The sequence below is a fragment of the Chiloscyllium punctatum genome, chromosome 8 (assembly GCF_047496795.1).
Source record: "Chiloscyllium punctatum isolate Juve2018m chromosome 8, sChiPun1.3, whole genome shotgun sequence".
Classification (NCBI taxonomy): domain Eukaryota; kingdom Metazoa; phylum Chordata; class Chondrichthyes; order Orectolobiformes; family Hemiscylliidae; genus Chiloscyllium; species Chiloscyllium punctatum.
Genome location: NC_092746.1, coordinates 128,806,776 through 128,831,644, shown reverse-complemented (window position 1 = coordinate 128,831,644; position 24,869 = coordinate 128,806,776). Strand labels below are relative to the sequence as shown.

At 50.6% G+C, this 24,869-nt stretch overlaps 1 protein-coding gene across 1 annotated transcript in view; it reads right to left on the bottom strand.

The window, feature by feature from the left end:
* LOC140480296 (uncharacterized) overlaps window positions 1–24,869 on the bottom strand; it is an 86,529-nt gene that overhangs the window by 4,283 nt on the left and 57,377 nt on the right. Inside the window, exons 12-20 of the mRNA XM_072575000.1 lie at window positions 21,962–22,143; window positions 21,385–21,517; window positions 21,120–21,182; window positions 18,134–18,253; window positions 16,978–17,236; window positions 11,127–11,260; window positions 8,288–8,485; window positions 2,482–2,633; window positions 128–305 (exon numbers count right to left, since the gene is read on the bottom strand). Coding sequence (XP_072431101.1) covers window positions 128–305; window positions 2,482–2,633; window positions 8,288–8,485; window positions 11,127–11,260; window positions 16,978–17,236; window positions 18,134–18,253; window positions 21,120–21,182; window positions 21,385–21,517; window positions 21,962–22,143 — 1,419 coding nt within the window. The remainder of the gene's footprint in view (window positions 1–127; window positions 306–2,481; window positions 2,634–8,287; window positions 8,486–11,126; window positions 11,261–16,977; window positions 17,237–18,133; window positions 18,254–21,119; window positions 21,183–21,384; window positions 21,518–21,961; window positions 22,144–24,869) is intronic.

Genomic DNA, 24,869 nt, shown 5'->3' with positions numbered 1-24,869 from the left:
GCAGAGTTTAAATATTAAACCAGACAGTTTGACTGATTGGTTGGAGGCAGGAGGGAGGAGAGTGAGTGCTCCTCTCTGTGCGCAGTTGTGAGGGTGGAGCCAATTGCGGGCGTTACTCTGCACTGACCTTGGCTTCCACGGCAGGGATGTGCTGGCTCAGGATGTAATCCACAGGCTGGGTGTCCCCCTCAATCTGTCGCAGTCGCTCCTTCAGGTCACTGAAGAAACGTTGGAGGTTCTCCTGTACGGCTGCCTTGAACTTGTGCAGATGATGCAACAGCGACTTGCTGCGGAGGACGGACTCACTGTGAACCCGGGAAAACCAAGCCAGCAACAGTCAGACAGGCAGAACCGAGCAAGGCTCTCCCACCCCTCACCAACCATCCTCCCGTCCCTCCTCTCCCCTCCACTGCCAGCATTCTTTCCCCCACTCTGTCCCGGTTCTAAACCCTTGCCTTGTCTCCGTGAGCTGCCTCCCTCCAGCCCTGCAACATCTGGAGGGCAGCAGGAGCCTATAGAAATCCAGCCAGTTCCCTCACTTCACCAGATCATAGCTGAACTTTCACCTCATCTCTCTGCACTATCCCAAAATCCTTGATGTCTTCAACATGCTGCACTTTCAATGAGATTAACTCAGACTCACCATTTTCCACTATCCTTACTTCTCAAGAGTTTCCACATATCAGGCTGAAAAATTCACAATCCTTTGCAGCAAAGTATTCAATAGATTCGAAAGAGGAGAATTCCAGAGGTTGAGGTGACTGACAGACCTTGACATCAAGGCCACATTCGACCGAGTGTGGCATCAAGGGGCCCGAGCAAAACTGGAATCAATGGGAAACTGGGGCAAGTCTCCCCACTGGTTGGAGTCATACCCGGAATATAAGAAGATGGTTGTGGTTGTTGGAGGTCAGTCATCTCAGCTCCAGGACATCTCTGCAGGAGTTCCTCAGGGTAATGTCTGAGGTGCAACCATCTTCAATGACGTTTCCCTCCATCATAAGGTCAGAAGTGCGGATGTTCACTGACAGTTGCACAACGTTCGCACAACGTTCAGCACTATTCACGACACCTCACGTACTGAAGTAGTCCATGTTCAAATGCAACAAGATCTGGACAATATCCAGGCTTGGGCTGACAAGCGGCACCACACAAACACCAAGCTATAACCATCACCAATAAGAAACAATCTAACCACCAGCCTTTGACATTGAATAATGTCACCGTCACTGAACCCTGCACTGTCAACACCTTAGGGGTTATCAATGACCAGAAACTCAACTGCACTCACCATGTAAATACTGTGGCCACAACAGCAGGGCAGAGGCTGGGAATCCTGCGGTGAGTAACTCACCTCCTGACACTCCAAAGCCTGTCCACCATCTACAAGCCACAAGTCAGGAGTGTGATGGAATACTCCCCACTTGCCTGGATGAGTGCAGCCCCAACAACACTCATGAAGCTTAACAGTGTCCAGGACAAAGCAGCCACTTGATTGGCACCACATCCACAATAACCCACTCCCTCCCCCTCCGGCGCTCAGTAGCAGCAGTGTGTACTATCTACAAGAAACACTGCAGAAATTCACAATGACTTCCAAACCCACAACTACTGCTATCTAGAAGGACAAAGGAAGCATTTACATGGGAACATTACACCCTCCATCCACTCCCCATCCTGACTTGGAAACATATCACTGTTCCTTCACTGTCGCTGGGTTAAAATCCTGGAATTGCCTCCCTCAGGGCATTGTGGGTCAACCCATAACACACGGACTGCAGTGGTTCAAGAAGGCAGCTCACCCCCCCCCCCACCTTCTCAAGGGGCAACTAGGGACGGGCAATAAATGCTGGGCCCAGCCAGCGACACTCATAGCCCAGGAGTGAATAGAAGGCCTCTGATCATAGGACAGCTTGTCACCACCCTAGGCGCTAGTCTAATGAATATTGCTGCATTCCCAATTTCATAAAATGAATGAGCAGAATTAGGCCATTTGGCCCATCGAGGCTGCTGTGCCATTCGACCATGGCGGATTTGCTCCTCACCCCCATTTTCCTGCCTTCGCTCCATATCCCTGCAACGCATTAAAAATCCTTAAATTAACTCACTGTACCAGCATCCATCGCACTCTGGGGTAGCTTAGCTAAGATTAAGTATAACATTCTTAGGGACAGAAACCACAACAATACAGAGTACTCCAGGTGACACCAGTGCCCACAAAGAATTACAGGATCTCCATTCCAATTCCTTTGCAATAAAAAGTCAAGTGAAATCAGAAAACTCACCCTCCCACTCTATGTGCACTTTCAAAATCAAAATCCTCATGGACACCATTCCCATCAGAACATTTCTCTTGCTCATGAATTTTTTTTTTTAAAAATTCCTTTTCTATTTCTCCTTCCAAAGCAATAACTTTACTTGGTTCTCTTTCTCCCACTCTGCAACCCCCCCAGCCCACGCCCCAGGATTCCGCTGGGTTACCTGAACACCTCGTCCCAGACTTCCAGCAGAAGGGTGAGCATTGGGTAGGTCAATTCCTCATTGAAGTCGACAGGTCCACAGGCGGGTGAAGTAAAGCTCCCGTTCCGCTCACAGGCCGCTCTGTAGGTGGGATACGGGTACCCACTGGGGGGCTACTCACCATACAGCAGAGACAGAGAAGAGAGAAAAAAAATCACACCTGGGAAAACAACAGGTCACTCATTGCATTGAGGGCCAGGGATACAGAGGAACACACCACACGGGGGACCAGGGCTATGGGGGAGAACACACCTCACGGGGGACCAGGGCTACGGGGGGTTCACTGCATCGGGTAACACACCGCACGGGGGACCAGGGCTACAGGGGAGAACACACCGCATGGGGGACCAGGGTTACGGGGGAGAACACACCACACAGGGGACCAGGGCTACGGGGGAGAACACACCACACAGGGGACCAGGGCTACGGGGGGTTCACTGCATCGGGAAACACACCGCATGGGGGACCAGGACTACTGGTAAACACACCGCATGCGGTGTTCATGGGGGACCAGGGCTACAGGGGGGAACACACCGCATGGGGGACCAGGGCTATAGGGGGGAACACACCGCATGGGGGAATCAGGGCTACAGGGGGGAACACACCGCATGGGGGAATCAGGGCTACAGGGGGGAACACACCGCATGGGGGAATCAGGGCTACAGGGGGGAACACACCGCATGGGGGAATCAGGGCTACAGGGGGGAACACACCGCATGGGGGAATCAGGGCTACAGGGGGGAACACACCGCATGGGGGAATCAGGGCTACAGGGGGGAACACACCGCATGGGGGAATCAGGGCTACAGGGGGGAACACACCGCATGGGGGAATCAGGGCTACAGGGAAGAACACACCGCATGGGGGAATCAGGGCTACAGGGAAGAACACACCGCATGGGGGAATCAGGGCTACAGGGGGGAACACACCGCATGGGGGAATCAGGGCTACAGGGAAGAACACACCGCATGGGGGAATCAGGGCTACAGGGGGGAACACACCGCATGGGGGAATCAGGGCTACAGGGAAGAACACACCGCATGGGGGACCAGGGCTACAGGGGGGTACACCGCATGGGGGACCAGGGCTACAGCAGGATAGACTGCATGGGGGACCAGGGCTACAGGGGAGAACACAGTGCATGGGGGACCAGGGTTTCAGGGGAGAACACACTGCATGGGGGAATCAGGGCTACAGGGGAGAACACGTTACATGAGGGAAACAGGGCTACAGGGGAGAACACACTGCATGGGGGACAAGTGCTACGGGGGAATACACCGCATGGGGGAACTGGGCTACAGGGAAGAACACGCTGCATGGGGGAACAGGGATACAGGGCGGTGCACTGCAAGGGGGACCAGGGCTACAGGGGAGAACAAACCGCATGTGGGACCAGGGCTACAGGGGAGAACACACCGCATGGGGGACCAGGGCTACAGGGGAGAACACACTGCATGGGGGAAACAGGGCTACAGGGGAGAACACACCGCATGGGGGAAACAGGGCTACAGGGGAGAACACACTGCATGGGGGAAACAGGGCTACAGGGGAGAACACGTTACATGGGGGAAACAGGGCTACAGGGGAGAACACACTGCATGGGGGAAACAGGGCTACAGGGGAGAACACGTTACATGGGGGAAACAGGGCTACAGGGGAGAACACGCTGCATGGGGGAACAGGACTAAGGGGGGTGCACTGCAAGGGGGACCAGGACTACAGGGGAGAACACACTGCATGGGGGACCAGGACTACAGGGGAGAACACACTGCATGGGGGAACAGGGCTAAGGGGGGTGCACTGCAAGGGGGACCAGGACTACAGGGGAGAACACACTGCATGGGGGAACTGGGCTATAGGGGAGAACATACTGCATGGGGGAAACAGGCCTACAGGGGAGAACACGCTGTATGGGGGAACAGGGCTACAGGGGGGTGCACTATAAGGGGGACGCACTATAAGGGGGACCAGGACTACAGGGGAGAACACACCGCATGGGGGACCAGGGCTGCAGTGGAACACACCGCATCGGGGACCAGGGCTGCAGTGGAACACACCACATGGGGGACCAGGGCTACAGGGGGGAACACACCGCATGGGGAAACAGGGCTACAGGGGAGAACATGCTGCATGGGGGAACAGGGCTACAGGGGGGTACACTATAAGGGGGACCAGGACTACAGGGGAGAACACACTGCATGGGGGAACTGGGCTATAGGGGAGAACACACCACATGGGGGAACTGGGCTATAGGGGAGAACAGGGCTACAGGGGGGTGCACTATAAGGGGGACCAGGACTACAGGGGAGAACACACTGCATGGGGGAGCTGGGCTATAGGGGAGAACACACCACATGGGGGAACAGGGCTACAGGGGAGAACACACTGCATGGGGGACAAGTGCTACGGGGGAATACACCACATGGAGGACTAGGGCTACAGGGGGGAACACACTGCATGGGGGACAAGTGCTACGGGGGAATACACCACATGGAGGACTAGGGCTACAGGGGGGAACACACCACATGGGGGACGAGGGCTACAGGGGGGAACACACCACATGGGGGACGAGGGCTACAGGGGGGAACACACCACATGGGGGACGAGGGCTACAGGGGGGAACACACCACATGGGGGACCAGGGCTGCAGTGAAACACACCGCATGGGGGACCAGGGCTGCAATGGAATACACCGCATGGGGGACCAGGGCTGCAGGGGGGAACACACCACATGGGGGACCAGGGCTACAGGGGGGAACACACCACATGGGGGACCAGGGCTACAGGGGGGAACACACCACATGGGGGACCAGGGCTACAGGGGGGAACACACCACATGGGGGACCAGGGCTGCAGTGAAACACACCGCATGGGGGACCAGGGCTGCAGTGAAACACACCGCATGGGGGACCAGGGCTACAGGGGAGAACACCACACGGGGGACCAGGGCTACAAGGGGAGATCACACGGCATGGGTGAACGGGGCTACAGGGGAGAACTGACTGCATGGGGGACCAGGGCTACAGGAGAACACACTGCATGGGGGAAACAGGGCTACAGGGGAGAACACGCTGCATAGGGGAACAAGGCTACAGGGGGGTGCACTATAAGGGGGACCAGGACTACAGGGGAGAACACACCACATGGGGGACCAGGGCTGCAGTGGAACACACCGCATGGGGGACCAGGGCTACAGGAGAACACACTGCATGGGGGAAACAGGGCTACAGGGGAGAACTATGCTGCATGGGGGAACTGGGCTACAGGGGAGAACACGCTGCATAGGGGAACAAGGCTACAGGGGGGTGCACTATAAGGGGGACCAGGGCTACAGGGGCGAACACACCACATGGGGGACCAGGGCTGCAGTGGAACACACCGCATGGGGGACCAGGGATACAAGGGAACACACCGCATGGGGGACCAGGGATACAAGGGAACACACCGCATGGGGGACCAGGGCTGCAGTGGAACACACCACATGGGGGACCAGGGCTGCAGTGGAACACACCACATGGGGGACCAGGGCTACAGGAGAGAATACCGCATGGGGGACCAGGGATACAAGGGAACACACCGCATGGGGGACCAGGGATACAGCAGGGTAGACTGCATGGGGGACCAGGGCTACGGGGGAGAACACACCACATGGGGGACCAGGGCTGCAGTGGAACACACCGCATGGGGGACCAGGGCTGCAGTGGAACACACCGCATGGGGGACCAGGGCTGCAGTGGAACACACCGCATGGGGGACCAGGGCTGCAGTGGAACACACCGCATGGGGGACCAGGGCTACAGGGGGGAACACACCGCATCGGGGGACCAGGGCTACAGGGGGGAACACACCGCATGGGGGAACAGGGCTACAGGGGGGAACACACCGCATAGGGGGACCAGGGCTACAGGAGAACACACCGCATGGGGGAAACAGGGCTACAGGGGAGAACACGCTGCATGGGGGAAACGGGGCTACAGGGGAGAACACACTGCATGGGGGACAAGTGCTACGGGGGAATACACCGCATGGAGGACGAGGGCTGCAGTGGAAATCACCGCATGGGGGACGAGGGCTGCAGTGGAATACACCGCATGGGGGACCAGTGCTGCAGTGGAATACACCGCATGGGGGACCAGGGCTACAGGGGGGAACACACCCCATGGGGGACCAGGGCTACAGGGGAGAACACACCGCATGGGGGACCAGGGCTACAGGGGAGAACACCGCATGGGCGACTAGGGATACAGCAGGGTAGACTGCATGGGGGACCAGGGCTACGGGAGAACACACTGCATTGGGGAAACAGGGCTACAGGGGAGAACACACTGCATGGGGGACCAGGGCTACAGGGGAGAACACACCGCATGGGGGAATCAGGGCTACAGGGGAGAACACACCGCATGGGGGACCAGGGCTACAGGGGAGAACACACTGCACGGGGAACCAGTGCTACGGGGGAAAATACTGCATGGGGTCCAGGGCTATGGGGGGGTACATCGCATGTGCGAACACTGCATGGGGGACCAGGGCTACAAGGGGGGGTTCACCGCATGTGGGAACACTGCATGGGGGGGGACACACTGCATGGGGGACCAGGGCTACAGGGGGGTGCACTGCATGGTGGACCAGGGCTACGGGGGAGAACACTGCATGGAGGACGAGGGCTACAGGGGAGAACTCACCGCATGGGGGACGAGGGCTACAGGGGAGAACTCACCGCATGGGGGACGAGGGCTACAGGGGAGAACTCACTGCATGGGGGACCAGGGCTACAGGGGGGTAGAACGCATGGGGGAACCAGGGCTACAGGGGAACACACCGCATGGGGGAACCAGGGCTACAGGGGAGAACTCACTGCATGGGGGACGAGGGCTACAGGGGGGTAGACCACATGGGGGAACCAGGGCTACAGGGGAACACACCGCATGGGGGACCAGGGCTACAGGGGAGAACACACCGCATGGGGGACCAGGGCTACAGGGGGGTAGACCACATGGGGGAACCAGGGCTACAGGGGAACACACCGCATGGGGGACCAGGGCTACAGGGGAGAACACACCGCATGGGGGACCAGGGCTACAGAGGTGAACACACCGCATGGGGCACCAGGGCTACAGAGGTGAACACACCGCATGGGGGACCAGGGCTACAGGCAAACACTGGGCCAGAGGCGACTGTACTGCCCGCTCTCAGTTCCACTGGAGGCCATTTGTCCATCATGCCTGTGCTAGCTTTTGAAAGAGATACCCAATTTGTTACACCACCTCTCCTGCTCCATTGTCACATGACACTGACAACCGTTTCTTTCAAGTACTTCACCAATCTCCTTTTGATAAAGAGCTCTAGAGAGAGAGCAGGGCAGTGAGATGAATTTGGGTTTAATACAGGGCTATAGAGAGAGAGAGAGAGAGAGAGAGAGAGAGAGACAGAGAGAGAGAGAGAGACAGAGAGACAGAGAGAGAGAGAGAGAGACAGAGAGAGAGAGAGAGAGAGAGAGAGAGAGAGAGCAGGGAAGTAGGATGAATTAGAACATACAATAGTACAGCACAGTACAGGCCGTTAGGCCCATGATGTTGTGCCAAGCATTTATATTAATCTAAGATCAACCTAACCTAATTCAGGAATTGATTTAAACAGGGCTGTGGGACCAGGTTGGGATACACACCCAAAGACACAATGACCTGTTGTGGGAAAGATGACGTCAGCAGTGATCACCAGCAGTTAACAGATTCTGACAAATCACCCAATAAAAACGCCCAAAACTTACCCGCAATCCCCACTTGTGCACACTGTGCTCACAATGCGTCACAGCCAAACTCTTCCCCAGCTTCAGTTGTGTTGTGATCAGGGAGAATGAAATTCCCACTTCCCGGTTACAGTCCTCGGCAGTATTCTGGAACAATTCTTTCACGTGGAACAGACATTCTCTCACTGTCCCTCGCACCCGAGCCTGATAAGAGGCATCCTGAGGAAAGACACTACAGATTGTACATCACTGTGCGACACAGAATGGAGATAGCCCCGGAGGGAGGTTGAAGCCAAATACTGGTTACTTCAGGTCAGGAGGATGAGAAATGGAAATATGGACGCAGGAACCATTGCCCTTTGGGGAGTTGCTGATCGTGATACACCAGGGAAAAAGGCGGACACCAGCAATGAGAAACCACACTGGTGTCAGACCAGATCTAAAAAACTTCAACATGACTTACCACTTATCTTTGAACAAGAACTAATGCAAAATGAAGAATCCTTTCATATGCTACACCTTATAAGAGATCAGTGATTATCTTTTCATACCCCACATAATACCATCAGCCTCCCATTTTGCCCTGCGTTTCTTTAAAAAAATTCATTTTGACACATTTAATAATATAGTAACAAAAAACATGGGGTGACTTGTCTGAAACATGTCAGCTCCTGAGAGATTTAATAGGATGGTCGTGGACAGAAACATGTCTAATTGTTTAAAAAAAAGAGATATAATTTATAAATAAAGGGTTCACCCACTTTTGACAGCACCGAGGGATTTCTTTATCCCTCCCAGAACTTTCCCTCTTTGAAACTCTTCCTCAAAAGGCGGTGGAAGTAGATTCTGAATATCTTTAAGACAGAGGTGGATAGATTCTTGATGAGCAAGGGGGTGAAAGGTTATTCATGGCAGGCAGGAATCAGGTCAGATATGATATTATTAAAAGATAAATCTTCAGCCAGAAGTGCCAAGTAGATGATCAATCTCCGCCTCCTCCAGTGGTCCCTAGCTTCACTCCACGTGATATCAAGAAATGGGTGAAGGCACTGGATACTGCAAAGGCAATGGGCCCTGACAACATTCCGGCAACTGTACTAAAGACGTGTGCTCCAGAACTTACCGCTCCCCGAGCCAAGCTCTTCCAGCACAGCTACAACGCTGGCATTCACCCGACAATAGGTAAAATTGCCCAGGTATGTCCTGGAATAAAAAGCAAAACAAATCCAACCCGGCCAATTACTGCCCCATCACTCTCCTCTCGATCCTCAGTAAAGTGATGGACGGTGTCAGTAACAGAGCTATCAAGCAGCACCTGCTCAGCAATAACCTGCTCAGTGACCTGCCCAGTTTGGGTTCCCCCCAGGGTCACTCAGCTCCTGACCTCATTTTAGCCTGGGCTCAAACATGGACAAAAGAGCTGGATTCCAGAGGGGAGGGGAGAGGGACAGATCCTGACATCAAGGCTGCATTCAACCGAGTGTGGCATCAAGGAACTGTAGTAAAATGGGAATCCAGAGGCAAACTCTGTTTGGTCATTTCTGGCACAAAGGGACATGGCTGTCATTGCTGTAGTTCAGTCATCTCAGTCTCACCAACACTCAGCATCACCTCCCTATTTTTATAATCAATTATAATCAATAAAATGTAACATCCCATGAGTTTTCCTGATTACTTGCTACACCTGCGGACTAAGCTGTGATTCATGCTTTTGGACATCCTGATCCCTCTGCATCCTCTCACCGTTTAGATAATACGCTTTTTAAAATATTCTTTCTGCTAACATAAGCAACTTCACACTTTCACACAACGTTTGCCAGATCTTCACCCACTCACCTAACCTATTTGTATCCCTTTGCGGACTCCTAATTTTCTTTTTACAACTCATTTTCTGACCTAGCTTTGCGTCATCAGCAAGTTTAGCTCCCAAACTTTAACCTCTTCACCCAAACCAGGTCTGTAAATTGAAAAGAGATGAGGTCCCTTTTTTTTATTTTCTATTCAACCTGTTCAGAGGTAGGAACAGCTGGGACTTGAACCAAGGCCTTCTGTCTCAGACACTGCCACTGCACCACAAAAATCCCCTTGTCCAACCCCTGAAGCGCCAGCTCTGAATATTTTCCGTCTGATCTTGTTTCGAGTAGGAAGCAGTAGTGCCAAGGACAAGTCTTGGTCTTTCTTGGGTAAAAATGTTACCGGTGTCCATACCTTCACCTCACCTTTCCATTGCTCATTAGATTCAACTTCATAGATAATCAGGGGGAAACCATCTCCTGACTCTTTACGCCCATTCTTCTCAAAAACAACTCAAATCTTCTGCCCAAAAGGAAATCAGAATTTCCAATCTTCATTTTGAATCAACTGCTGCCAATGTCCGATCAGATTGAAGCCAGTCATTGGAATGGAAACTGAGACACCATTTTTCTTAAGAATGACTTGCATTAAATATTCAGTTTTAGGCATTTTTCAACCTCTTCAGAGATGTTATGACATACCTCTGGGGTGGGTGGTCCAGAGTTAGGGACATCACAATAGCCCTAATTCCCGTAATATCTACTCAGTTAATTGACCAGTTAACCAGAACCACTTGCTCAACTACTTTTAACAAGCAGTGGGGAGACAGGATTCACATCCACAAACAGGCTACACCTCTGACCCCATCCCAACACTGCTGCCAGGGTGGGAGAGATGGCACAGGCGCACAGTATATGATAAATGGTTGACCATAGCAGTTCAGTGGGCGAGGAGGGGGGGGCAGCAGGGAGGGAGTGTGTTCACATTGCCCCAGCTGCAATTCCACCACCTCCCAACCACGGCTGATGGACGATGCTGACACCACACATAGGTTTCCAACATTTACCTGGGCTCTGCGATTAGTCAGGTACGTGACCACTTGACTGACAAAGGTAGCAACTCTGCGGATGACCATCTCAGTGGCTACAACCCTCCTCGAAAGGGTGATCTGATGAACAAAACGTTGAACTGCGGGGATTTCTGCAGAAAATCAAAACAGGCAACTCCGACTTAATGTCCCTGTGACTGAACTTCAGAATTCCCTCCCCACACACATGCGATTTCACTAACAGAAGCCTGAACAGGGTCTTCCAAACAGACCCAAAGACCAAACAATACAGGTGCAGAATTAAGCCATTCAGCCCATTTAATCGTATCCACCATTCAATCATGGTTGATATGTTTCTCAACCCCATTCTCCTCCCTTCCAGTTTTGGTCCCCACACCTCAGGAAGGACATACTGGCACTGGAACGTGTCCAGGATGATCCCTGGAATGACAGGTCTAGCATATGAGGAACGGCTGAGGATACTGGGATTGTATTTGTTGGAGTTTAGAAGATTGAGGGGAGACTTAATAGAGACTTACAAAATAATACATGGCTTGGAAAAGGTGGATGCTAGGAAATTGTTTCCGTTAGACGAGGAGACTAGGACCTGTGGACACAGCCTTAGAATTAGAGGGGGTCATTTCAGAACAGAAATGCGGAGACATTTCTTCAGCCAGAGAGTGGTGGTGGGCCTGTGGAATTCATTGCCACGGAGTGCAGTGGAAGCCGGGACGCTAAATGTCTTCAAGGCCGAGATTGATAGGTTCTTGTTGTCTAGAGGAATTAAGGGCTACGGGGGGAACGCTGGTAAGTGGAGCTGAAATGCGCATCAGCCATGATTGAATGGCGGAGTGGACTCGATGGGCCGAATGGCCTTACTTCCACTCCTATGTCTTATGGTCTTCTCCCGATAACCCTTCTGCAGCCTCCATAGAACAATACAGCGCAGAGCAGGCCCTTCAGCTCTCGGTGTTGCACCGACCTGTGAACTATTATAAGCTCATCCCCCTACACTATCCCATCATCATCCATGTGCTTATCCAAGGATTGTTTAAATCTCCCTAATGTGGCAGGTAGGGCATTCTACGCCCTTACCACACTCTGAGTAAAGAACCTGCCTCTGACATCTGTCTTAAATCTATCACCCCTCAATTTGTAGTTATGCCCCCTCGTACACGCTGACGTCATCAACCTAGGAAAAAGACTCTCACTGTCCACCCTATCTAATCCTCTGATCATCTCGTATGTCTCTATCAAATCCCCTCTTAGCCTTCTTCTCTCCAATGAGAACAGGTTCAAGTTTCTCAGCCTTTCCTCATAAGACCTTCCCTCCAGACCAGGCAACATCCTGGTAAATCTCCTCTGCACCTTTTCCAATGCTTCCACATTTTTCCTCGATACAGCCTGCCCCTTCACCTATCTTTGGGTCAACTGCAAACTTAGCAACAATGCCCACAGTTCCTTCATCCAGATCATTAGTACGTAACGCGAATAATTGTGGTCCCAATACTGACCCCTGTGGAACTCCATTAGTCACCAGCTGCCATCCTGAAAAAGACCCTTCACCCCCTCGTCTCTGCCTTCTGCCAGTCAGCCAATTCTCTATCCATGCCAGTACCTTGTGCCTAGCATCATGGACTCTTATCTGCTTTAGCAGCTTCCTGTGGGGTAGCTTGTCAAAGTCCTTCTGGAAATCCAAATAGATAACAACCACTTGCTCTCCTTTGAGGAAGTAGCAAGCAAGTTCAACAAAGAATCCTAAAAGGCATGACCATCCTTTAACAAAACCGTGCTGACTCAGCCCTATTTTACAGTTCACTTCCAAGTATTCCACAATCTCATCCTTAATAATGGACTCTTATCAATGACCCATGTCAGACTACAGTTTCCTGCCTTCTGCCTCCCTCTCTCCCTTAAACAGGGGTGTTGCATTAGCTGTTTTCCAGTCCCCTGGCATCCTTCCTGACCCTGAAAGATCACCAACAATGCCTCGACAAAGTCCTCAGCTGGCTCATTCAGAACTCTGGGGTGTAATTCATCCAGTATGGGTGATTCATTGACCTTCAGACCTTTCTCAACACCTTCTATGCTCACTTTGAGCAGAATTTCGGCAGAGAGGTAACACCTGTTCTGACAATTTCTGACGAACCTATCCCAACAGTCACTGCATCAGAGGTCAGATCAGTTTTCCTTTGTGTGAATCCAAGGAATGTGATGGGACCAGACAGAGTACTAGGCCGTGCACTCAGAGCAAGCACAGATCAACTGGCAGAGGTCTTCTCAGACACCTTCAACCTCCCCCTGCAGCAGGCCACTGTCCCTGCCTGTTTCAAGGGGGCCAACATCATCCCTGTGCCTAAGGCAGCTCATGCAGCATGTCTCAATGACTACCGCCCAGTGGCCCTAACCTCGGTGGGCATGAAGTGCTTTGAAAGGCTGGTCATGGCATTATTCCTGATGAAGGGCTTTTGCCCGAAATGTCGATTTCGAAGCTACTTGGATGCTGCCTGAACTGCTGTGCTCTTCCAGCACCACTAATCCAGAATCTGGTCATGGCATTAATCTACTCCAGTCTCCCCAATAATCCTGACCCACTCCAATTTGTCTATCGGACCATGTCAGATGCCATATCACTTGCCCTTTACTCCTCTCTAGAACATGTTGACACCAAGAACAGCTACGTAAGAATCCTACTCATTGACTACAGTTCAGCCTTCAACACTACTATCCCCTTGAGACTGATTACTAAACTTAGTGATCTTGGACTAAGCCCCACTCTCTGCAACTGGATCCTCAGTTTCCTGACCCACAGGCCACAATCAGTGAAGACTGGGGATAATAGTTCATCCTCAGTAACACTCAACACTGGAGGCTCCAAGGGGTGCGTACTCAGCCCCCTACTGTACTCACTGTCTACCCATGACTGCATCGCCAAATACCAGACTAATGCCATTTACAAGTTCACTGATGACACCACCATGATCGGTCGAATCACAGATGGAGACGAAACAGACAACAGACGGGAGGTGGAAAACCTGGAAAAATGGTGCACTGAGAACAACCTAACTCACAATGTTGTCAAAACCAAGGCACTCATTATTGACTTTCAGCGGGATGTTATTCATGCCCCCCCTACACATTAACAGCACTGAGGTGGAACGAGTGGAGAGTGTCAAGCTCCTGGGAGTGATCATCCACAACAAGCTTTCTTGAACTCTTCATGTGGACGCACTGGTTACAAAGGCCCAACAACGTCTTTTCTTCCTCAGGCAGCTCAGGAAATTTGGCATGACGGCAAATGCCTTTGCCAACTTTTATAGGTGTGCCATCGAGAGCATTCTGTCTGGATGTATCACTACCTGGTATGGCAACTGTACCATTCAAGATCAGCGACAGTTACAGAGAGTGGTGAACTTGGCCCGGACAATCACAAAGGCCAACCTCCCATCTATAGAATCCATCTACCAGGCCCGCTGTCAAGGAAAGGCCGCTAACATTCTCAAAGATCCACTGCACCATGGCAATGTTTTTCTATAACCTCTATTATCGGGGACAAGGTACAGAAACCTGAACACACGCACCAGCCAGTTTCGGAACAGTTTCTACCCTCCTGTTGTTAAAATACTGAATGGACGCACAAACTCTTAACATTCTCCTGTACCTGTGTTTGTGTTTTTTGCCGCTGTTTACCTATTATTTACTATCTATGCTACTTAACGCTGATCTGCCTGTATCGCTTGCAGGACAAAGCTTTTCACTGTGCCTCGGTACACATGACAACAAATTCAATTCCAGCTTTCTCAGCAACTTCTCCTTCGTGATGGCCACCACAGTCACCACTACCCCCGACTCCCTCAACGTACTGGTGTGTTGCTGGCATCTTCCATTATGAAAACTGATGCAAAGTACCCATTTTGTTCTTCTGCCATTTCTCTGCTCCCCAGAACTACTTCTCCAGCTTCATTTTCCAGCAGTTCAATGCCCACTCTTGCCACTCTCTTACCTTTTCGATATCTAAAAAACTTCCATAATCATCTTTGATATTACAAGCTAGCTTACTCTCATATTCCATTCTTAGTTATTCACTGCTGGCTTTTAAGGGCTTGCCAATTCTCAGGGTAACCTTTCCACACAGAGGGTGGTGCGTTTATGGAATGAGCTACCAGAGGAAGTGGTAGCAGCTGGTACACTTACAACATTTCAAAGAAATTGGACAGTATATGAACAGGAGAGATTTAAAGGGTTAATGGCCAAGAGGTGGTGGCTGGGACTAGTTTAGGAAACTTTGTCGGCATGGACAAGTTTGACAGAGATTCTTTTACCATGCTCTATGAATCTGGCTTCCCAATTCCCAAATACTATTCAACTGTAGATGGCATCACACTCAAACCCTCTTTTTGGAATTGCCAACCCACATGATCCTGCCAGAGAGCGTGGCTGTCATTCTCTTTCTGAAGCTGCTCTGTTAATCTTTGCGAAGACAGCGAATGTTAATCCTCTCAGTATCACAATAAGCAGAAACCATAACCCAACGGTATGAATGAACAAGAGGAGAAAGCATGTGGAGAAATGAGCCTGAAGGGCGGAATGGGTATACAGAATTATAGAATCCCTAAAGTCCAGTTAGAGGCCATTCAGCCCATCGAGTCTATGGCAACTCTCTCAAGAGCATCCCACCCAGACCCACTCCGTCAACGCCACATTTCCCATGGTTATCCCATCCACCCTGCACATCTCTGAAGTCTACATAAAAATTTAGCATGGCCAATCTACCTAACTCGCACATCTTTGGACTATGGGAGGAAACCCATGCTGACACAGGGAGAAAGTGCAAACTCCACACAGACAGACAATCACCTAACAACTGAACCCAATTCTCTGGCAATGTGAGGCAGCAGTTCTAACCACTAAGTCACTGCGTCACCCGAGAGTGGAGTGTGTTAGGTCACAGCTCAGTATGAAGAAAGCTGTGAGATTTATATTTATCATTTTAAACTTTAGGTTTTAAGTTTGTGTCATATTGGAATTTTACTTATGTGCAAGATTTACAAGAACTAAGACATACGATCCTTCTAGAACAGTGACTAAATACTGTATATTTCAGGGAGCACGGAACACCTGGAGTATTAGCTGAAGATTGTTTGCACTGTGCTAGTTTACAACAGGGAGTATAAATATTGAGGGCCATGACCTTTTTTTTTGGTTCTCGATAACCAAAGATTATCTTCGATTAGAAAATCCAGAGTTCGAAAGCTTTTGAGCAGTTTGGGGGAGACCTAGCTATGGTCAGAAGCAAATATAGTCTCTACAGAAAGGAATATGGAGTCATCTTGGAAAAACACAGTTACATTAGTTAAACATTTGTGAAATTTCCAGAGCAGAACTGTTTGGATAGAAACTAGCAAGGTTCTTTGAAGCTGAGTATACCTAAGCTCTTTATTTTGGGAATATTCGCTTACAAAGGCGAATATTCGCTTACAGCAAACAACTGAGAAGAATTAGGTCCATTGAACTTAAAGTCTTAATACAGAAGGGAATTTTTCTGGATTCAGTGGCACTTTTCAAGAATTAATGAGATACGTAAAATTTTGTAGAGCTATGGGAATAAACCGCAGGAAACATGGAACTCTGTTACAAAGAACCTGGAGGGTGATGATGGACCAAATGGCCTCTTCTTGAGATTGGAAAAAAAGAGTTTAAGTTTGCAGGAAGTGACAGAGTTGCCAACTGAACCAAGGCTGTCAAGGGTTAGACATGTAACAGGGCAGCTTGCAGATGACCTAGATACTTAAATTCTGACCTACCAACACTGGCCCTACAGGAGGTTCATGGTACAGGTGAAGGAGAAGGATGAAGCAAAGATATAGACCTGTGTCCTCGATGTTGCTGAACACCTGAGCAGGTCCATCCCGTAGCAGTTTGTCTTGGAGTTTCAGATACTCGGTGGAGCTGACAGTGAATACAGGAAGGTTCCCATTTCTGTCTGAGACAGGCTCAATCTCCCCTGTTAACACAGGCTGAATGTCATCATCACAATCATCCTCTTCATCATCATCAGCATCACTGCCCTCCTCGCTCTCCTCCTCCTCAGATTCCAGCTGTTTCTTTCGGGCTTGACGCTTCATCTCCTGAACACGAATCAAAATGAGAGGAAAATCAATCACAGAGCTCTCAGAGATAAAGTACCATGTACCAGAAGGGGTGCCGGAAGGAAGAAAGTCAGTAAAGGTTTGGTGTTGACTGTGACTTGAACAACTAATATTTCTTGCAAAACCTCATTAAATCCGAAATAGTGTAGGCAGGCTTCTAATATAACCTACAAACAGCAATATGGTAAACAGTGAAAAGTCTAATTTAAGGAGTTTCTTTCATAACTAGCCAGGACACCAATTTAATTAGAAATCATGTGTGTGAAGCGTTATGAAAGAAAGACAAGAGTCTGGCAATATTCAGAAACCAAAGCAAATGTGATCAAATAATTCCACTGGCACAGTCACAATTCTGGGATTCAAAAGATGAACTCCCTCACTTTTCAACGGCCAGGGGATCTTTAACATCCACCTGAGAAAACATACCAATAACCTGCCATGCTCCCTCAGCGCTGACCCTCCCACGGTGCGGGGCTCCCTCGGCGCTGACCCTCCCACGGTGCGGGGCTCCCTCGGCGCTGACCCTCCCACGGCGCGGGGCTCCCTCGGCGCTGACCCTCCCACGGCGCGGGGCTCCCTCGGCGCTGACCCTCCCACGGTGCGGGACTCCCTCGGCGCTGACCCTCCCACGGTGCGGGGCTCCCTCGGTGCTGACCCTCTAAAACGAGCCTTAAATTTTGATGTTTAAGTCTCTAAATTCCGTTATTAGTCATCTCCTCTTAAAGCTGAGCATTTAGTTCTCAGTTCCAAGACTTGAACACAGAACAGAGCTGCATTTGCACCCTCAGTGTCTACAGTGGGACTTGAACAGTTCCCTCAGCCCACAAATAGAAACAACTCTCCCGAATCCATCTTACCCTCTACCTGTGCACCTACCTGCAGTCTACATTTGATGTTGAGACGAATATTTTTCCTACAGAAGATGTTGCGAGCTTTAATGGAGTTTAGGGAGAGTTCACGTCTCTTTATGCTCATCTTGTATTGGAGATCATTCAACTGTGTGCAAGGGAGAGGGAGGGAGAAGAGAAAAATAAATCCATAGAATAATCTCTCCACGGCTTTGGAGTAAGTCACCATGGATCACAGCAACTCAAGGAAAGATACCTGTCAAAGTACACACAGCAGGGGAAGAACAGAGAGGATGGGGATCAGAGAAAAGAGGTGAGGTTTGGCAACTGTTCAAAATATCAGGGAAAACAAACAAACCAGAAAAAGGTGCTCAGAACTAAAAACTGACAGAACTGCAGACGCTGCAAATCAGAAACAAAAATAGAAGTTGCTGGAAAAAAACTCAGCAGGTCTGGCACATCTGGGGAGTGAAATCAGAGTTAACGTTTCGGGTCGAGTGACCCAAGGGTCCCCTAAGCTTTTCCCGAAATTTCCATTTTTGTTGCTTATGACTAACGTAAGGCTGAGGATCAGCCTCCTCAGTGTTTTAACTATGATAACACAAGCTAAACTTCAGAAACATAAAGTGGATTAGGAATAGAAGCAAAAGGATCAGAAGGAGAGCATTAAGACTAGCTCAACAGCCCACTCTGGATAGAAGCAAACGTCATTATGTGATGAAAGGGCCATGGGAAAGGAAGGAGTGATTAGCTTCAAAAAGGTCAGAGGTCATGGCTGAGTCCTGACTTTGGATCTGTCATCACTAGAGAATTAGATGCTCCCAATGCTGTAGGACACAACTAGACACTGGAGAGGATAGAAACAAAGAGCTCATGCTTCAAAGATCAGCTAAACTCAAATTAATATGGTCACATGGACTGAATGGGATAAATATTAATGGAGGAAAGTTGCAAACCTGTGGGTTTGTGGTCACCATCTTACAGAACCCTCCCCCCACCCCCACCACCGCCCTTGCAGGGCTGGGGAGGGGTGCTCAGTCCCAGGCTGCAGTACTTTCTCTACTTTAAAACAGACTTACAGCAAAGAGGGTTGGGGGAAATAAAATTAGAAACTGCAGAGAAGTCTGCCTCAGACTGGCATTCATGGAATCCATCTGGCGTGGAAGCAGGCCATTTGGCTCATCAAGTGCACACTAGCCCTCCAAAAAGCATCCCACGCGTCCCACCCTACCCAATTCCTGCCTTTTTCATGGCTAATCCATCTAATCGGCACGCCCCTGGACACTGTGGGAAATTTGGCCGAGCCATCTAACCTGCACAGCTTTGGACTATGAGAGGAGCCACAGCAGGCGGGGAGAATGTGCAAACTCCACACAAGACGGTCGCCTGAGGCTGGAACTGAACCCAGGTCCCTGCTGCAGCGGGGGCAGCAGTGCTAACCACTGAGCCACCGTGCTGCTGTTGGAGGAGAGAGGGGAGACAACAAAACACATTTGGCTTTGGGAAAAGCAGAAATTATTACTGAGAGAGTTAGCATACCATCTGATTAACTCTCTGAATGAAGTTTGATGAGGGTAGTGTGGTGGGCGCTACGTATTTGAGCTTTCATAAAGCCTTAGGCAAGTATGGAAAATGTTGACAAAATTGAAACTTCTGAGGATATAAGATTAAAGACCTAATGGCAACACAGGGTTAAAACTGGCTCAGGGCACAGAACGAACAGTGGTAGTGAACAATTACTTTTCTGACTGGACCAAAGTTGTGTTCCCCATGGATTTGCAATGGAATCACAGATGGATTCAGCATTGCTGGTGACCATTCAACCCATCATGTCTGCACTAACTCTGCAAATGAACAACTTTGTCTTTATTGTACATGCATTACTTGAGCTTAGGTAGACACAGCACCATTGCAGAGTTTTTTTTTTAAAAGATTAGATTAGATTAGAATCCCTACAGTATGGAAATGGGCTTTTCGGCCCAACATGTCCATACTGACCCTCCGAAGAGGAACCCACCCAGACCTATTCCCCTACATTTACCCCTAATGAAACTAATATTATGGGCAATTTAGCATGGCCAATTCACCTAACCTGCACATCTTTGGACTGTGGGAGGAAACCGGAACACCCAGAAGAAAACCATGCAGACACGGGGAGAATGTGCAAACTCCACACAGACAGTCGCCCGAGGTGGGAATCGAACCTGGGAATCTGGGAGACTGGAGAAAGTTTGCAGGAATATTTTAAGTGCAGCAAACATTCCACAGAACAGTAACTGGCGGCGAAACAGCCTGACTCACAACAGCTCGATTTTGTTGCAGTTGGGAGCTCGGCACTTTAGGATATCAAGGGTGCGGGGTAGAGTGACGAGAATGGTTTCAAGGATGAGGAAGTTCAAGTTAAGTGGAGAGACAGGAGCTCCTGAGAGCTCTGCTCCTTGCAGCAGAGTTCAGGGAGGTGAAGGACATTCATGCAGTCAATCAAGTGAAAACATTTCCAATAACAGAATGGTCAATTATCCACAGGATCAAGGATTTAAAGTGATCTGCAAATAGAGAAGAGGGGAGATAAGGCATGGTCGATTCAATTAAGTTGCGTCTGAACCGATGCATGAATAGATAGGAAGCAAAGGGATACAAATGCTTAGGATTTGGGCGACAGGTTTGGACAGTGGATTTGGATCGGCTCAGGCTTGGAGGGCCTGTTCCTGGACTGTAAACTTTCTTTGTTCTTTGAGGAAAGATTTGCTTGGACAGAGAGCTGTAATCTAGAATGCAATGCCAGAAAGGATGGTGGAAGCAGATTTGAAGGGAAAGGAGGGAACAGAATCACAACTTGAAAAAGGGGAGACTAGAGAAAGAACAGGGGAGTGGGACTGACTGGTTGGGACCTGCGAAGCATTGGTGCAACACACCAACTGATCACAGTCAATAACAAAGGGACAAGAGGATAAGAAAAGGCCTCTGGCCCAGAGGTTTAAGATTATATCCACAAAGGGAGAGTCCGTACTCGCCTCGGATTCCTGCTGCTTGATGGCCAACCCCAGCAGCTTGGCTTTGGCATTTCTCTCTTCAACCTGTTCAAGAGACATAAAAGTAAGCTGTGCTCGCAGTCATTGCATACAAATGAACATCCAAGACAGACACCAAGGGTAGATGAGATAGTATCTGAACCAAAGCCAGTAGCACTTTCATTATAAAGGCCTCTCATTATAAAGTGCCACCTGCAGCACTTGGAGCTGCAGTTCCCATCGCTCTGCCTCCCAGTGAAAGGCCTACCTGACTACGCACTCGCACCTGCTCCAGGTCCAACCTCCAAGTCTGTAGCTCAGTTCGCTTCTGCTCAATTTGGCTCTTCAAATCCGCGATTTCATCTTCCAGAGAGGTGCAGTTACTAGTAAGACGCAGTGCACTGTAAAGGACAGGGAACAATGGATCACCTAATACTGAGCTACTGACACCAAGTGTTCCTGCGTTGTGCCTCATGTCACAACCCCCAAAACATCTGACCACTAACTGCTCACTATCTCCCAGCTCTGTTTGCCTGTCACCCTGTAACCACAGACCAACACGCGGGTCTCCTCTTGTTTTTGTCCCTTTTCACCCTGACAACACTCCCTCACCCACCCGACAACACACTGCCCTGACTCCAGTCTCTTGTGAACTTCCTCAAACTCTCATTGCCCAACCATGTCAGTCACAGAAACACTGTATACTGTCCCAGTATCTCTCCACCTCTCTCTGCTTCTTTGATAATTTTTGGACACCCTGCCTTTATCTTCCCTCCACCTCCATGAGACACCTCTAGCCCAAGCACACAGCTTCAGCCCCCTATCCCGGTACCAGTCTTGCATACCTGAGGATCTCAGTCACATTGTGAGAGTCTGTCTTGGTGCAGATGAAGGCGAGGCGCCCATACTGCCCATCCAGGAACAGCTGCCTGTGGAGATTCTTGTCCAGCATGTCCCTGGCTGTCTTGTCATCGACTGCTCGTGTAACATTGGCCACGATCCACACAGCGTGGCAGTTCTTCAGGTACTGAGAAGAAAAGGGGAACAGCAGGGTTTCAGATGGACACTGCTTCCAGCCCAGAATCCTGCGCCCAGCTGCTGATCCTGAACCTCTGCAGACCCCTCCCTGACCCAAGAACTTAACCAAATCCAAGACCATGGCACCACACAACCCCTCGACCCAATAGCATTCCCCCTCCCAGCCCGCCACGACCATCCCCCACAACCCTTCAACCCAAGCACATCCCCCAAGCCCACCACAACCAGCCCCCACAACCCCTCAACCCAAGAGCATCCCCCCCCACCCGCCATGACCATCCCGCACAACCCCTCAACCCAAGAGCATCCCCCAAGCGCACTATGACCATTCTCCACAACACCTCAACCCAACAGCATCCCCCCCCACCCCGCCATGACCATTCCCATAACCCAGCAACAACCCTCCCAGCCCATGACCATCCCCCACAACCCCTCAACCCAAGAGCATCCCCAGCCTGCAACGACCATCGCCCAAAACCCCTCAACCCAACAGCATTCCCCCCAGCCCGCCATGACCACCCTCCACAACCCCTTAACCCAACAGCATCCCCCCCCACAGCCCGCCATGACCACCCCCCACAACCCAACATCACCCCCAGCCCGCCATGACCATCCGCACAACCCGTCAACCCAAGAGCATCCCCCAAGCCCACCACAACCATCCCCCACAATCCCTCAACCCAAGAGCATCCCCCAAGCCCGCCATGACCATCCCCCACAACCCCTCAACCCAAAAGCATTCCCCCCAGCCTGTTATGACCATTCTCCACAGCCCCTCAACCCAACAGCATCCCCCCCATCCCACCATGACCATCCCCCACAACCCCTCAACCCAACAGCATCCCCCATCCCGCAATGACCATCCCCCACAACCCTCAACCCAACAGCATCCCCCATCCCGCAATGACCATCCCCCACAGCCCCTCAACCAAGAGCATCCCCCCCCCCCCATCCCACCAAGACCATCTTCCCATGCTCTCGACCCAAAACTCTGACCCAAGACCATGCTCCCCGACCCAAAAGCATATCCTAATGTCTGAGCCATCAATACAACAAAATTTGGGGTTCAGATCAACAATAAAAAAGGTCAGAGGACGTGTCTGTGTGTGTCTCTCTCTCTCGCTCCACACGGATGTGGGCTAACTCCCTGGTAATTTCTAATTTGGCAATGTGCTGGTGTAGTGGCAGTGTCACTGGACTAATAATGCAAAGTCCCAACCTAAGGAATAAGGGTTCAAATCCCACCAAGTGGCAGATGGTAAAACTCTGACCAGGATTGAAAGCTAGTCTATTGGTAGCCGTGTAATGATTGTTTTAAAAAACCCATCTTGCTCACGATTGCCTTTTGGGGAATCTGTCATACTCTGACTGACCTACATGTGGTTGACACTTTATTGCCCCAGCAAGAGACTGAGCAAGCTGTCAGTTCAAGGCAAGTACAGATAATAGACACCGGCTCCACCAACAATGCCCACATTGTGTAAACAAATTTTAAAATACATAACACCATCATACCCACTTTGTTATAAGCACAGGTAAAGAGCAGGTAATGTAGGCTGGATTGCTAAACCAGAGGCTCATGACAAGTTCAAATCCCACCAAAGCTGCAGGGAATTTCAATTCAGTTAAGTGAATAAACCCGAAGGCTGGCCGTTTAGAGGTTCATAAAATCATGGGGGACAAGGATAGGGTGAAATGCCAAGGTCTTTGTCCGAGGGTAGGGGAGTCCAAAACTAGAGGGGATAGGTTTAAGGTGAGAAGGGAAAGATTTAAAATGCACCCAAGGGGAAACTTTTTCACACAGAGGGTGGTGTGTGTATGGAAGGAGCTGCCAGAGGAAGTGGTGGACAAGCACGAGGCTGGAAGAACACAACAAACCAGGCAGCAACGAGAGGTGGAGAAGTCAACCCTTCTTCAAGGCTGAGGGTGGGTGTAAGGGGAGCTGCAGATTGGTGGGGGTGGGGTGGGGATGGATTTGGGTGGAGAGGGGGACAGGGTGGTGATGTATAGATGGTGAACATTGACCTGGTTGGTCAATGGGAAGAATGAATCTGGTTGGTTGCTGGAAGGAAGGGTGGGTCAGAGGAATGGAAGGGTGGGGGAGGGGCTGGGAAGGGAGTTGGGGCAGGGGAAGGAAGGTTATTTGAAATTGGAGAACTCAACGTCGAGTCTTCCGGGCTGTAGGCTGCCCTGGTGGAAGATGAGGTGTTCTTAAGATTCCCTACAGTACGGAAACAGGCCCTTCGGCCCAACAAGTCCACACCGACCCTCCGAAGAGTAACCCACTCAGACCCATTCCCCTACCCTATAGTTACCCCTGACTAAAACACCTAACACTATGGGCAACTTAGCATGGCCAATTCACCTGACCTGCACATCTTTGGACTGTGGGAGGAAACTGGAGCACCTGGAGGAAACCCACGCAGACACAGGGAGAATGTACAAACTCCACACAGACAGTCGCCCAAGGGAGGACTCGAACCCGGGTCCCTGGCGCTGTGAGCAGCAGTGCTAACCACTGAGCCATTGTGCCGCCCTCCAACTGTCGTTCCTCCAATTTGTGGTTTGGTTTGTTGTGGCAATGGAGGAGGCCGAGGATGGTGATGTCGGAAAGGGAGTAGGTAGGGGAAATAAAGTGGGCGGTGACTGGAAGGTCCAGTCGGCTCCTGTGGGCCCGGCTGAGATGCAGGGCGAACTGTTCCCTAAGTTTACGTT